Raw genomic sequence first — 15,808 nt, 5'->3', positions numbered from 1 at the left:
ATTTTATAGCTCATTGTTCATCTAGATAGAGTTAGTTGAAGGATCTGTAGTAGCCTTTTAGAAGACTTTGACCCTACACCAAACTACCTATTATTATGTAAATCCCGTTACCCTTGGCAACCGAAAAACTGTACCAGTGTTATAAGTGTCTGTGTAAAACTTCAGTCTTGGTTGCATTTCCGCGGGAAGAGATGTAACCTTCCAGGCATCCTGCTTTATCTATTTTCATAAATCTTTACTTTATAAACTATATCTTTGGCTCTGTGTATTATTTTTATTTCTGTTTCCTACTATTTTTTCATCCTTTGTGACAACCCCTGTCTGAGTGACCCAAACTTTTGTGGGGAGCGTAGCTAACTCCCCACATTTACTCAACAAATATTTATTGGACAACAATGTGCAGCACGCTGTGCTGGCCTGTAGAGACAACGTAACAATGAAGGTATTAACAGTTATGAAGGTAGCAGCAGAAGGTAGTAACAGCTAACATCTATGGAGTGCTTATTATATGCAAGACACGTTACATGTATTAACTCACTTAATCTTCCCAACGACGCTAGTTACAATTATCCTTATTTAACTAAGGTACTGAAAGGTTAAGTAACTTGCCCAAGGTCACACAGCTGGTATGTGAACCTAGGGACTCTGGCTGTGGTGTCCTGACTTTGAGGAACTTCTAATCTAATAAAAGCATTAACACAAATAACAACTTATAATAAAGACACAGAATTTTTCTAATGCCAAAAGACAGTGCTATAGAATTTCAGGTTAAGAAAATGAAATTAGGTTAAGAGAGGAGAAGAGGAAAATTTTCATGTAGGAAGAGAGGCTGGATTTTGCTGGTTGAGTAGTATTTTAAGAGCATGTTTTAAAGAACATCAAAATTGGAGACGTATATCTCAGTAATTTTCATAAAAACTGTAATCTCTCAATAGTGGATTATATCAACAATTTTGCATAAATGAAAATGTTCATATCCGTGGCTATTTTATGGATATGGCTATTTTATGGTTCAGTTTAGTTCCATTATATGAAAGAATAGGGCAATTATTATTGCTCCCACATCTAGAGACAAACTAAACGGAAGTAGGCAAAGTATGCCGTAAGGCAGCCAAAAGACATCTGTTCACATACACTACAACTGTATCTATCCATTCTTACACTATACCAGTAGAAAACTAGGCTCAGGGAAAAAAAAAATATGCTCTTTAAAAATTTGGACGTGAAAGATCACAAGCTTTTTGTCAATCATTTGCCATCATGGCCAATCACAATAATTTTGCTAGACTTTCTTTATAATGAAGAAAGTCTATACATTAGATTTTTAAGCCAGCAATACCCAGAGAGAACATTTTAAAATCTGTGTAAAAAACTTCATTAAAGAATATGCCTCTACATATCATGACACCTGAACACACTGCCTTAACTGAAAAAGGTCCATAATTTATGGACCAATGAATTTATTTTAAAAGTGGGTGTTTTTTAAAACTTAAATTTACAGTAGGTTTTTAAGTATGTATTTAATGCTATGTTTTTTGCAACCCTTATTTTGGATGTACCCTTTTCTTTCCAACTTGGGCTACCATGGTACTCTACTACTCTGGAAATGTACAAATCCCTTTCCCTCCAGCTTGGCAAAAATTTATAGTACCTGAGCACTAAGACTCAAGAAATTTATGTGACTAATCCAAAAAAGGGAAAATAAAAAAGAGGCAGGAATCCTAATTACTTAAATAGTAGTTTTTATGTAAAATCAAAATTTTCCCCTTTAAAACTTCTAAAAACTAGGTGACAGAAATACTTCATAGTATTCACTCAGGGCAAGGGCATAGAAGTGACACATGAACATATATATTAATAGCACATCTGGGGACTAGCAACTAATGTAGTGGAATGTGATTCAAACAAAATTGACTTGGGGCAAGAGACAAAAACATTAAGTTAGCAATTTCTGGTTAAAAAGGATAGATTAAATATAAGCATTTAGCTCTGATGCCTCCCAAAATATTTCTAAAACAAGAGAGTAAAGAAATTTTTGAAAGACTATAAACCTATAAATAACAGAAATACACCTGAGAAGGCTGAATCCCACGTTAACCTAGAGGAAAGTCAAAGACACCTGGTTTATATCACATTTACATTTAGTACAATAAAAGACCTCTAAACTCCTTGGAGAAGTGGAAGTGGTTGATTCCAAGGAAGGGGGAGGAAGAATATTAGATGGGCTGGAGCATTATGTGGTGCCAGAAAGTAGAAAAGTGCTCAAAAAACAAGGATGAGTACAGAAGCCAACCAGAAAGAGCTCCCACTGGCCAAAATTAGAATAGTTTGAGTAACAAAATAAGTAACGATAATATTGGGTTACAATCCAAAGAATAAACATCCATAAGTCCACACTGATATAAATAATTAAGTAATGAATGGGTGAGAAGAGACAACTCCTCCTCATAGAAAAATTCCAATTAATAAATGTAGAAATAATGAGAGAAATACAAAAATCACTATTACTATGCCACAGTAATAAACTGCTACAGACAAGATCAAAGATAGATGATAACATTAGTGGGCAGAAATTTAAGAAGAAACAGGATATTTGCATGGCCTCAAAGTATTAAGTAATAATTAAATGGGAAAATATTAACTTTACAGTGGAGAAACCTAGCAGACACCACCTTAACCAAATGATCAAGGTTAACATCACCAGTAGTACATTTCAACATCATGTCTCCCAGCCCCCTCCATGGGGCTGCACTGAGAAGAACATATCTCATCTGACAGCCTTCTCTTTCTTTAATTCATAACCTCAATTTATTCATGAGAAAGCATCAAAAAAAAAAAAAAAAAACCCAAATTGACGGCTATTCCACAAAATAATTGACCAGCAAGCACTCTTCAAAAGTGTCAGGGTCGTGAAAAGGGAGGAAAAGAAAAATCATCACAGATAAAAGAATACTAAGGAGACATGACAACTGAATGCAATGTGGGATCCTGAATTTGGTTCTTGGGACAAAAAATGACATTAGTGGAAAGACTGCTAAAACCTGAATAAATTCTGTAGTGTAGTTAGTGTTATACTAAGGTTAATTTCTTACTTTTGATAATTATTCTATGGTTATATAAGACGTTAAGCTAAGGAGAAGCTGGGTGAAGGGTGTGTGGGAACTTTATATTCTTTCTGCAACTCTTCTATAAATAAATTTTAAAAAAGAAAGAAAAAAAAAAAAAACCAAGAGGCTCAGGAACTGGCAGTTTCTGATACTCTGGGAGTGAGGGTAGAGTCCAAACTAGGAGAATGACAGACATCTAAGGAGCAGTAATAACCTCCGGATACCTCTTCTACTTTTCAACCCTTTCTGACAAAAGACTAAACAATCTCTGAGGAGCATATAACAGGGTACAGCTGGACTAGAGGACACCATACTCAATTAAATTTGAAGGGTGCCATACCAAAAACTAAAGAATTAAGTGTAAGTTTATCTGCATACTTAATGATGAGACCCATAACCTCTTTTTCTACCCAGTCTCCACGCCTGTGCTCTTCTGGCAAAAGGTCAAGTATTTTCTGGGAAATCAACCCAGCACAAGAAAAAAGATGTCTCACTGGGTGCTATGATCTGAATGTTTGTGTCGCCCTACTTGCTAAAAATTCACATGTTGAACTTTAATCACCAATATGATGATATTAGGAGGTGGGACCTTTGGAAGGTGTTTGGATCATAAGGACAGAGCCCTTGTAAATGAGATAGAGCCCTTATAAAAGAGTTCCCAAAGAGGTGCCTTGTCCTCTTCCTCCAGAACACAGCAAGAAGATGCTGCTCTATGAGCCAGGAAGCAGGCCTTCATCAGATATCAAATCTCCCAACACCTTTATCTTGGACTTCCCAGCCTCCAGAACTATATGAAATAAATTTTTGTTGCTTATAACCCACCCAGTTTATGGTTTTTGCTATAGCAGCCGCCCAAGTGGACTAAGATGCTGGGAGTCTGTATGGAAATTATCCAGATGTACCCTATAGGGAAAACCATCATCACCCAATGACAGACCTTCCATGCAGCTTTTTAAGGCTTCTCTCTTGCATAAGCATGGACTTTCAAGGATCATCGGGTATCTAAGGAAAGCAGCTAATATAAAAGAAAATGCGAAAAGCAAATAAACAGAAAAAGGAAATTTGGATGAAAGAAAGAATATGCAGAGAAGAAAACTGCCAATATTTCCTAAGAGAGATAAGACAATATATCCATAAAACACAGGATATTATTTAAAAATCTTTTCAGAAAAAAAAGAGTGCTTGGAAATTATACATATCAGAAATAAAACTTTAGAAGAATTGGAAGACAAAGTTGAGAAATGTCCCCCAGAAAGCAGAGAAAAAAAGAAAAAAATGGAAAATAGATGAAGACAGACAAGAAAATTAGAGAAACCAGTCAGTAGGCCCAACAGCTAAACAACAGGAATTCAAGAGAGAGAGAACAGAGAAAATAAAGGAAAGGAAAACAAAAAAACTGTTTAAGAAAAATTTCCAGAATTAATGAGATAAATTCCAGATTGAACAAGACTACCCTGAACCTAGCAAAAAGGATAAAAACAGACCTATACCAATCTACGTAATACTAGAATTTCAGAGCTCCAGAGACAAAGATTATCCAAGCTTCCAGAAAGAAAAAAAAAATTCAAAATAGTGGAAAAGAGTCTTCTAGGCATCTGATCTCAACAGCAACATGGAAAAATAGAAGACAGTAGGGCAATGTCTTCAAAATTCTAAGAAAAATTATTTCTGACACAGAATTCTCTTTCCAGCCAAACTACCTATAAGACAAGAGGGGAGAAACAACATTTTCAGACATTCAGGTCTTGAAAAAATTATATCTCATGCAGAAAATTATTGAAAGTGGTCCTTCAAAATGAGAAAGCAAACAAAGGAGGAGGAAGACATCAGAAAAGGGGGGCTCCAATACAAGACAGAACTGAGAAGAATCACTGAGATGACAGTAAAGCAAATCCAATACAACAGCTGCACAGAAGTTCTAGATTTAACAAGTTTGGAACAGAGCAGGTCAAAAGGCCCTCACAAAGTCAAAACTGGGAGGTGTGAACATAAGAGGAGATTTATACCCTCGAGAGAGGGTTTGGGCTAACTCAGGGCTTCTCAACATGGGCACTATTGACACTGTGGGCCACATAGTTCTTTGTTGTGGGAGGCTGTCCTGAGCAGTGTAGGATGTTTGGCAGCACACCTGGCTTCTACCCACTAGATGTCAGTAGAACACACCTGCACCCCCTCCCCTCCCTAAACATTGTCAAACGGGAGAAAATGACCCTCAGTTATTAACCACTTGGCTAAATTAATAAGTATACAGAAAACAAAGCAAAGCAAATTCTTAAAAAATTATTAACTCAGGGAAAACAAAAAGTTGTACAGGAAAGGAAAATAATCATAGTAAACTACATGGCTCAGCTATGAACAGTTCATAGTCACAGTGATATAAACTTTGAAACACTGACATATCCAAATAATTTACAGTATGACAATATTGAAAAGATTGAACAGGGTTGAGAAGTGTGTCTGCGTGTGGTTGGGGATAGCAGTTAAACCTCATCTTCCATTGTGGGATGTCAGTAGATAATACCTTAAACTGAAAAATCAAGAAGGGGCACTATAAAAATGCTAGTCTGAAATATGGAGATAAGTATCAAAAACATGAGTTGAAAATGTTTGCCTCTAGAAACCCTGAAATGAGGGAGAGGAGAAATTTCCGGAGGACTACTGGTTTTATAAATACAATCACGGGCCATATAACTATGTTTTGGTCAAAAATGGACCACATATATGATGGTGGTCCCATAAGATTATACCATATTTTGACTGTGCCTTCTCTATGTTTACATATGTTTAGATATACAAATACTCACCATTGTGTTACAATTGCTTATAGTATCCTGTATAGTAACATACTGTACAGGTTCGTGGCCTAGGAGAAATAGATTGACTATACCATAAAGCCTGGGTGTGTAGTAGGCTACCACACCATCTAGGTTTGTGTAAGTTCACTCGATGATGTTCACACAAGGAATCTAATGTAGCATTTCTCAGAACATATCCCCATCATTAAGTGATACATACCTGTAGTTCTGCAGAGATACTTAACTCTTACAAATATGTGCATGTATAACTTTGATAAAAATTAAATTTAAAAAAATCAATTGAGTCCAAATTATCAAGGACTTTCCTACTGGTTGAGGCCACCTTGATTTAGAATCAAACAGCTATATAACTTTGAGCAAGCTACTTAACCTCTTTAAGCCTTAGTTTCTTCCTCTGTAAAATGGATAATGAAGACGAATAGCTGCCTTAAAGGGCTGTTATATGGATTGAGACAATGTATGTAAATTGGTAAGCATAGTGTCTGGCACATAGTATTTATTAGTAACTATTACTGAATTTGCAATCAGAGGATAATAATTATAAATGTAAAAGCAGGTCAATCATATTCTCATCTGTTTTATTTATTTATTTTCTTTATTGCCCCCAAGGAAAAGGAACACAACTCATCTGTTTTAGAAAGTAACTCTGGCAGCTGTGGGGAAAGAGCCTGGAAGCAGAGTGACCATTTAGAACAGCTACATTTGATTGAGAAAATACTGTAATTAGGTAGAGGCAGAGACATGGTAACGGTACAGAGATATTTTATAAGTGAGAAAAAGGAAAAATGGGGAGTCAAAAAACTGGTCTAAGTTAAGCAAATAAACAGATGGTGACAACACTAACTGAAACAGGAGAACACAAAGAATTAGGTTGTGAGGAAAGAAGAGAAATAAACTTGATATTACCTATATTTAATTTGTGGGTTCTAGAGTACAACCAAGTAGAGATATCCAGTACGCAGATGGAAATGTGAATCTAGAAGAGAGGTCAGGGCTGGAGACACAAAAGTGTAAATCACAAGCAAAGGCTGAAGCCATACGATCAGATTACTCAAGGCAAGTATACACAGTAAGAGGCACGGAATAAAAGCCATTAGCATACGGCCGGGCGCGGTGGCTCACGCCTGTAATCCTAGCACTCTGGGAGGCCGAGGTGGGCGAATCGTTTGAGCTCAGGAGTTCGAGACCAGCCTGAGCAAGAGCGAGACCCCATCTCTACTAAAAATAGAAAGAAATTATATGGACAGCTAAAAATATATATAGAAAAAATTAGCCGGGCATGGTGGTGCATGCCTGTAGTCCCAGCTACTCAGGAGGCTGAGACAGGAGGATCCCTTGAGCTCAGGAGTTTGAGGTTGCTGTGAGCTAGGCTGACGCCACGGCACTCACTCTAGCCTGGGCAACAAAGTGAGACTCTGTCTCAAAAAAAAAAAAAAAAAAAAAAAGCCATTAGCATAAAAAAATACAACACAGTGCAAATAACTACCTCAAAAACTACACAGAATCTCAATTTTTTTTAACAATGTACATTCTCATTTTTGAAATGAGAAAATCTAGATATACTCCAATAATCCAAATATCCAGAACAAGCAATCGGTTGATATTTTAGTATAGTTTTTCTGATCTTTCAATGCATACAACCCTAAATTATCCATTTTTCCTTGACAAAATTGGAATCATATACAACTCTGCATTCAGTTTTTACCTTATTAAATAAGCATTTCCAATGATATTTAAAATATTTTTATTAAACAATTTATTTAAAACACTGATGGGTGTTATGTAACAAACTTGCCTTTTACTGGTAAAGAAGAATCAACACCCCAAATTTAAGAAAAAGGCTCATTTTAAAAGAATCATCAAAAATAAGAATGATCATCGCAGCACATTTCCTCAAGTAATCCAATTAGGAGAAATAAAATTAAAGGAATATTCATTTGATTGATGTATTCCATGGTAGATATTGATGAATGGATTTTATAAGAAATCAGACAACACAAGTGAAAAACAAGTTGTTTATAGTTTGGGGATCTCTCAATAGCAATGTCCCTTATGTAGTTGTGAGGTTATTGTGAAGCTCCAATGAGTTAATACATACAAAGTACGTACAACAGTATCAGGCATATAAACAAGTGCTCAATAAATATTGGTTATTACTATCATCATTATTATTAGATGCCAAAACCAGATGGAAGTCATAGTTATTGCATGTAAAAGAGAGGAGAAAAAAATCCACTGAGATATAGAAATTTATATTTCTATTCTTTTTCTTTTACTTTTTCCATCTTTTCTTTATTTATATACTCCACGGACACCATTTTAAATAGTGCAGTGTAAAGTATTATTTTAAAAGCATCAGTAAATAAGGACCTATCCTTAATTATTTTATTGGATACTTGAGAGAAGAATGAATTTTTTCTATTCTAAGTTTTCCCTACATGGCAGAGTACAGTACTCAATAAATGTTAATGTCACAAATCCTTATAAGGAAACAGGATAATAAAACAACCAAATAATAATTAAAACTGAGATGATATTAAAAACAAGAGGTCTCAAAGCCAAAATCAATACACCACAATTCAAAGACATACAGCAGACTGAAACAGTGAGGCAAAAAGCTTTGTTGTCCACCACAATGAACATAATCACACTCTCTTTGCCCTTTCTGGGTACAATTTAGGAGGAATACTAAAAACTCTGGATTATGTCCAAAAGAGAGCAACTGAGAAAGGGTTAAAGAACTGAGGATGCTCAGACTCAGAACAGAAAGGGTTAGCCCTCCTGCTCCCCATGCTTTCTGTATTGTCCAGACAGAGGCAAGTACCAAAGCTACAGAGATCTAGACTTCTCTCAACTCAAAAACTTAAAATAACAGATCTCTTCTAAGAGAAAGATATTATGAGAGATTAGTCATGAAGGTATGTATTAAAGCAAAAGTTGGAAAATAGCTTGTTAAAGATGCTGTGGAAAACCTGCCAAGCACAGGATAATCGGTTAGAATTCTAAGTTTGCTTACACTGTGACCACATCAATGAATATTTACTGCATATCTGCTCCGGAAGAACACTGTCCTAGACCTATAATATAATATACATAAAAACAAAAAGCAAAGAGAAAGACACTCACACACAAAAATCTCTGTTGTCAAGAAATATACAACAGATAATATACAAAATACGTATTACTGTTTGAGACCATAACACGTGTTGCAAAGCACTATGTATTAATTGTCAAATTAATTATATTCATATATAAAGGTCTTCTAAGAGGGAGAAACCCCTAAGGTTAAAATGGTCAAAAAAGGCTTTTTACAACAAATGAGATATGAGGTACTTATGAAAAAAATATGAAGGTTTTGAACAGGTGGAGAGAAGTAAGAAAAAGGGGACAGCACAAATATAAGTGAAAAGCAAGTTAGACAGAAACCTGTTTGGCTACATTAAAAACTTGTTTCATGGAAGAAGAGATAAGCTGGTAGGGCAGGTTGTGGTCGGAATCAACTGTACTGGGCCTTGAATACCAAGCTAAGTTGTTTCAAATTTATCCTGCACACAGTCTCTGTAGCAACTAAGTACTCAACTCTGCTGCTGTAGCCATTGAAAATAGTAAATAAATGGCACGTCTGTTCCAGTACTGAAATTTGAATTTCATATATTTTCATGGGTCACAAAGTATTATTATTATTTTGATTTTTTTCTTCAACAATTTGAAGATGTAAAAATCATTAACTCGTGGGCCATACAAAAATGGGCTATGAGCTGGATTTGGCTCATGGGCTATGGTTTGCCAATCCCTGTACTACACTAAGCTGCCTTCTCCAGCAGTCCTCAAGGTACCTCTGTCCTTGAGTTTCAGGGACCAGAATAACATATTATTCACTGAACAACTATACACACCCACACATCCACCCACATATATACATATCTAAAGATCTAAACCTAGGAGGGGTCAGAGGTTCCCCATACATGGGTCCTCAAAAAAACTTCTAGAATGTAGATAATAAGCCAATAGAACGGACTCGAGAAATTTTTTAATTTCACAATTTATTTTCACACAGTACATGTAACTTAGAGAGTTACAACTATTCTTACAGAGCCTCTAAGTTACATGGAGGGATCTGTAAAATAGAGTATAATCAAGGGAATAGTAGAAGGGAACGTGAGTTCTAGTCCTAGCTCTGCCATTTATGCATTATTTGACCACGAATAAATAAGTCAGTGACTTACAACCCTCTGGCCCTGTAAAGTGAAGGTTAACTTACTAGATGATCACTATGCAGCTCTCTCAGCTTCAGCACTGTGTCACTTAAAAGGGTCAGGGGACTTCAAAGATCAAACAAAAGTGCTAATTAAGAACACAAAAGAGAAGAGAAAGGCCTTGACTAAACAAGGGGGCAGATAGGACTAACAGGTAGGAAAATGACCACTATTACTAAAATCAAGGATTTTTTTTTTAAAGTATCAAACGCTACAGAAAATTCAGAGGAGGAGAGGCAAGAAAAAAAAAGCTAATGAATTTGGTCATTTAAAAGATCACTGGTGACCTTCAGGAACAGCTTCCAATAATCCAGAGGCAAATATGGAAGTGGAGGGAACCACCAGGACGAAGAATGAGTATGGCCATGAAAGAAGAAAAAACAAATTGGCTAGCTAAAAAGGGCAAGGACCTTAAGTGACAGTCTTAAGATTTGAGCATACTATGCATACTTCAAGGAACCATGAAAGGAACCAGGGAAAAAGAAGACCAAAGATGAGACTAGCAATAAAAAGGGGATGTGGTCCAGAAAAAATAGAAAAAAAAAAGTTGTAATGAGTTTGAAGCCTTAGGTAAGGGAGTTAGTCTTAAAGAGGCATTTAAACTTTAAACTTCCAAAAGATAAAAGCAGCACTGCAGTATCAGCTTTTACAAAACAGGTATGTTTCTGCAAAGCTGTGTATCTATATCATATTTTCTATAAATCAAATTATTAAGGAAATAAATCTAATGTTGGGTTTTCTTAAAGCAGAGTTCCACCTATGTAATATTTTCTAATGGCCAAAAAATTAAGAAAGGATTAACTTTGCTTTTAATAAGAATGAAAATCAGCAATAAGTAGCTCTAAAAGGAAATACATGTTTATACCTTTCTTAGAGCACCTATCACTTCCTTCCTTGCATAAGAATTACTTAAGTGGTAAAGTACCATGTCCCTAATTGGAGCTCCACAAATACTAGTGTTCCCTTTCTTAGTAGCTTAAAAAGTTCCCAAGGCAAGAATTCTGATTAATCCATCTGTTTATCTGCTTTGCACACAGTTGATGCTTGATGAGTAAATACTGACATATAAAAATACTGCCTCTTTAAAAACCTGTCCTTGCAAAACAACTATCACTGTCCATCTAACAAAGGTGGGAAAATATTTGCATCATATAGGTATATAACTCCAATAATATTACTTTTGCATAGTGTCAGCGCTTGCTTAAGCAGCAAAGAACTGCTACAAAACAACTAAAAAGGCAAAGAAAAATTAAGAATTTGTAATGATCACTCATAAATACCAAGATTCTACATGGCTGATTTTAACCCAACAGTTGCCTCTATTCAACGTATATTAGAAATAAAATCCAAAGCATTAGCCTGATGATCACTCAGTTAAAAATACACGTTTGAATATGCTGAAGATATTTATAAAGCCAACAGAGATACTATTAATATATTGAAATTCACCGGCCAAGTGGTGTATTCTACTCTTAATCTTCTACTACTATTCAAGAGAAGCCAAAAACTCAAGGCCTCTCATATCATTTGCTTTTAAGAATTCAAGAAGTCACTCAAATTGGCATACACAATCCAACCTCAAGAAAATAGTTCAGCTTTCCATATGGTAATGTTCCCCTATCTCCTTCCTTAACATGAAAGTCCCATTTACTACTTTTCAACGATCTTTGGTAGGCCCCATTTAGGCAGGCCAATAGTACTACCAAGTAACGAGAGTTGAAAAAAGTCGTAACAGTTAACTCTGTCCTCCCACAGATCACACTTGGGTGTAGATTTCACAAGCCCTGAAAGCTACACACTGCCACTGTCAAAACCAGAAGCACCGTCACCCTGCCGTGTCCATCGGCAACCGTTCCAGAATGTTTTCTCCGAAATGATCTCTCTCCTTCTCTTTCTCTCTCGGCTCGACATGTTAAATTAGTACTTCAAAGCCCACCTTCTCCCCCAAAGCACGACCCGATTCCTTCCCGTCCGCTCCTTTATGCGTACAGCCCCACACACCCGAGGGGGGAGGTCTCTGCTCCCTGGCTCCCTGGCCCCCTGGCCCCAGTGGGTCTCCCAACTGCTCGCCGCACCCACCATACCGCCCACCCCCCGCCCCCCATCATCACACACCTCCTCCTTCCCCCACAGCCGAGCCCGCACCCAAGCCGAGCCCGCAGCCGACCCCTGGCCCGGGCCTGCGCTGCCTCGAGCGGCCGTAGGCCTCGGGCCTAGCCTCCGCCGCTGGCCCCTCACCTCTTTCGGGACCAGTTGGTTCTCCTCGCCGGGCACCATCGCTCAGACTCCGGCCGCTCCTCTCCGCCCTGCCGGGGGAGGGTGGAGGGTGGCGGCGGCTCTATACCTCAGGAGAGGATAGCAGCGGCAATCATCCTTTCCGCTGCCTGCGTTACAGCAACCGCGGAGGCCTCAGCCTGGGCCTCAGACAGCAGCGCGCAGACACCGACCCAGGGCTCTGCCGCCGCCGCCGCCTTCGTCGTCGGCCCCTCCCCCAGCCCACCGCAATCAATGGAAAAATGGCGGCGGCCGCTCTCGCGAGAATTCGGCAGCTCGGGCTCCGAGCCCGACGCCGGGCGCCCGAGATGCGCAGGCAGTTTTCGCTCGCTTCTAATCACTCAGGTCTTATCCCTGGATGTGCAGAATTGATAAAGCGGCTATGCAAAGGCTTTTCCTTAGAGGAAACCTGGACCTTCCATCTCGGGACTCCCTCTACCGGCAGGGAAAGGACCAGGCCCAGCGTCCTCCATGCCTTCTCGGGCTCTTCCGACTCCCCGCGCAGCAGAGAAAGACTCAAGCCGAAAGCGCCTGCTCTGGCACTGCCACTCATGCTCTTCTCGCTTCCCATTAGCAAAGTGCCTGAACGTCACCCCCTCTTCAACACCCTTGGCCTTGTTCTGGTAGGGAAGGGGCTACCGCCCGGCCTCCACCCTCAGGCACAACTCCGGCCCTTCCGGTCAGAAAGGACAGCGTTATATTTGCCCCCTTTCACTCCCAATCGTTCTTTTCCCCTTCCCCACCCTCCTTATCAAGGCCTCGGCCGGAAGGATCTCATGGCCCATACCCTGCTAGAGGAAGCAACACCCCTGACCCCAGTGAATTGGTCTCATCACCGACCCCCCTCAACTCCAACTACATTGGAGAGGTGCTCCCTTTCCCCCTTCCAGGGAACTTCCTTCTCCAACAGAGCAAGTCTGTGGCTGAGGTAGCCTGCGAGAACTGGGCTGCAGTATGCTTCAAACTATGATTTTTAAAAATGGTTTTTAGAGAACTTTAATCTCCTTTGAGAGTAAGCATTCTGCTATGTGTTATACTAAACAAATTTTGCAACAGTCATTTTTCCAAATCCTACTCCTTCTATTATGAAGACTCAGCAGGGAGTCCTTCATGAAGACTTTCGTGGATACAATGTTAACAGCATGCTGAGATAATATAATCCTGCCATGTTCCTAACTCCCACAGCAAAACTACCTGTACCTGTGTTCTCCGAACTTTTTTGATTGAACGTCTCCTCTTAGCAAAAAAAAAAGTACCCATATACTTATATAAGTTTTGTACATGTCCTGCTGTGTGCAGAATTATAAAACATTTGTAAAATGTAAAAAAGATAAGATAAAGATGACATTTAACATAACTGAGTTATTTTTCATATTAATAGTATAAAAATCTTTGTTACTCCCACTAAGAATATTTAATGAACTCATTATGATTGACTAGGTTTCATTAGTTTCAAAAAAGTCTTTAATACATTGTGAAATAGTTATTAAATGTCTGATTCAACTTTCAGGTTATTTCTGTACTTGGTTTTAATGGCTGTTATAAGTTGAAACAAGGGTAACACTCAAAGATGTAGATTCTAGAGGAAGAAGTACATCTTTGCTCTTCCTAATGAAAGTACCAATTTTTTCTTGTAATTTCTTGGGAATATTTCCCTTTTTCTTTTCACGCTAAAATGTTCATAGTATAACCTCAGGCAAAACATGAAAAAAGTCACACAAACCCATATTGAAGGACATTCTACAGGATATCTGGAAAGTATTCCTCAAGACCGTTAAGGTCATGAAAAGCAATGAAAGACTGAGGACACTGTCACAGACCACGAGGAGACTGGGGACATTTGACAACTAAATGCGGTATGGTACCCTGAATTGGCTCCTGGAACAGGAAAAAACGGGTGAAATCCAAATAAAGTCTTTATTTGGTTAATATTTATGTACTGTCAGTTTTTTCATTTTCTAAATGCTTTTTAAAAATTTAATAAACTTTATTTTTATTAACAGTGCAGACTATATTTAAACAGTAAAAGATAAGAAATTGTGATTAAACTGTATTTTTTTAGAGCAGCTTTAAATTCACAGAAAAATTGAGCAGTAAGTACAGAGAGTTCCCATATACCCACTGTCCTCCCCACACACACACACACAACCTCCCGCACTATTGACAACCCCCACCACAGTGGCACATTTGTTACAATTAATGAACCTACAGTGACACATAATTATCATCCAAAGTCCATAGTTTACATTACCGGTCATTCTTGGTGTTGTACATCCTATGGTTTTCAACAAATGTTTAATGACATGTGTCCACCATTGGGGTATCATACCGAACAGTTTCACTGCCCTAAAAATCTCCTATGCTCTATCTATTCATTCCTCCCTCCCTGTTAATTCCTGGCAATTACTGATCTTTTTACTTTTTACATAGCTTTGTCTTTTCTAGAGTGTCATATATTTGGATTTATATGGTATGTAGGCTTTTCAGATTGGCTCTTTCCCTTACTAATATGCATTTAAGTTTCCTGCATGTCTTTTCATGGCTTGATAGCTCATTTTTTTTTTTAGCACTGAATAATATTCCATCTTATGGATGTAGCACAGCTCATTTATCCATTCACCTACTGAAAGATGTTTTAGTTGCTTCCAAGTTTTGGCAGTTGTGAATAAAATGAATATAAGCACCCTTATACACATTTTTATGTGGGCATAAGTTTTCAATTCATTTGGGTAAATACCAAGGTAAGGATAGATTTAGTTTTGTAAGAAACTGCCAAACTGTCCTCCAAAGTGGCTTTACCCTTTTGCATTCACATCATCAATGAATGAGAGTTCCTGTTACTCCACATCCTCACCAGCATTTGATGTTGTCAGTGTCTTGGATTTTGGCCATTCTAATAGGTGTGTAGTGGTATCTCACTGTTGTTTTAATTTGCAATTCCCTAATGACATACAATGTTAAACATCTTTTCATATGCTTGCTTGTCATCTTTTTATCTTCTTTGGTGAGGTATCTGTTCGGGATTTTGCATATTTTTTAATAGAGTTTTTCATTTTCTTATTGTTGAGTTTTAAGAGTTCTTTGTATATTTTGGATAACAATTTTTTATTAGATGTGTCATTTGCAAATATTTTCTACCTATCTGTGGCTTGTCTTCTCCTTCTCTTGATATTGTCTTTCACAGAGAAGAAAGTTTTAATTTTAATGAAGTCCAGCTTGTTGATTATTTATTCATGGATCATGCCTTTGGTATTGTATCTAAAAAGTTATCATCATACCCAAAGTCATCTAGGTTTTCTCCTATATCATCATCTAGGAGTTTTGTAGTTTTGTATTTTACATTTAGGTCTATGAT

General features: G+C 37.8%; 1 protein-coding gene across 4 annotated transcripts in view; it reads right to left on the bottom strand.

Moving 5' to 3' along the window:
* Nucleotides 1–12,637, bottom strand: part of USP47 (ubiquitin specific peptidase 47) — a 109,403-nt gene extending 96,766 nt beyond the window's left edge. For all 4 annotated transcript variants that reach the window (XM_069471168.1, XM_069471169.1, XM_069471172.1 and 1 more), the window contains exon 1: nucleotides 12,418–12,637. In XM_069471168.1, coding sequence (XP_069327269.1) covers nucleotides 12,418–12,456 — 39 coding nt within the window. In that variant the 5' untranslated portion in view covers nucleotides 12,457–12,637. The remainder of the gene's footprint in view (nucleotides 1–12,417) is intronic.
* Nucleotides 12,638–15,808: the final 3,171 nt, after the last annotated feature.

The sequence above is a fragment of the Eulemur rufifrons genome, chromosome 6, assembly GCF_041146395.1.
Source record: "Eulemur rufifrons isolate Redbay chromosome 6, OSU_ERuf_1, whole genome shotgun sequence".
In the NCBI taxonomy this organism is placed as follows: Eukaryota; Metazoa; Chordata; class Mammalia; order Primates; family Lemuridae; genus Eulemur; species Eulemur rufifrons.
Note: the sequence above shows the minus strand (reverse complement) of the source record. Positions and strands in the feature narration are given on the sequence as shown.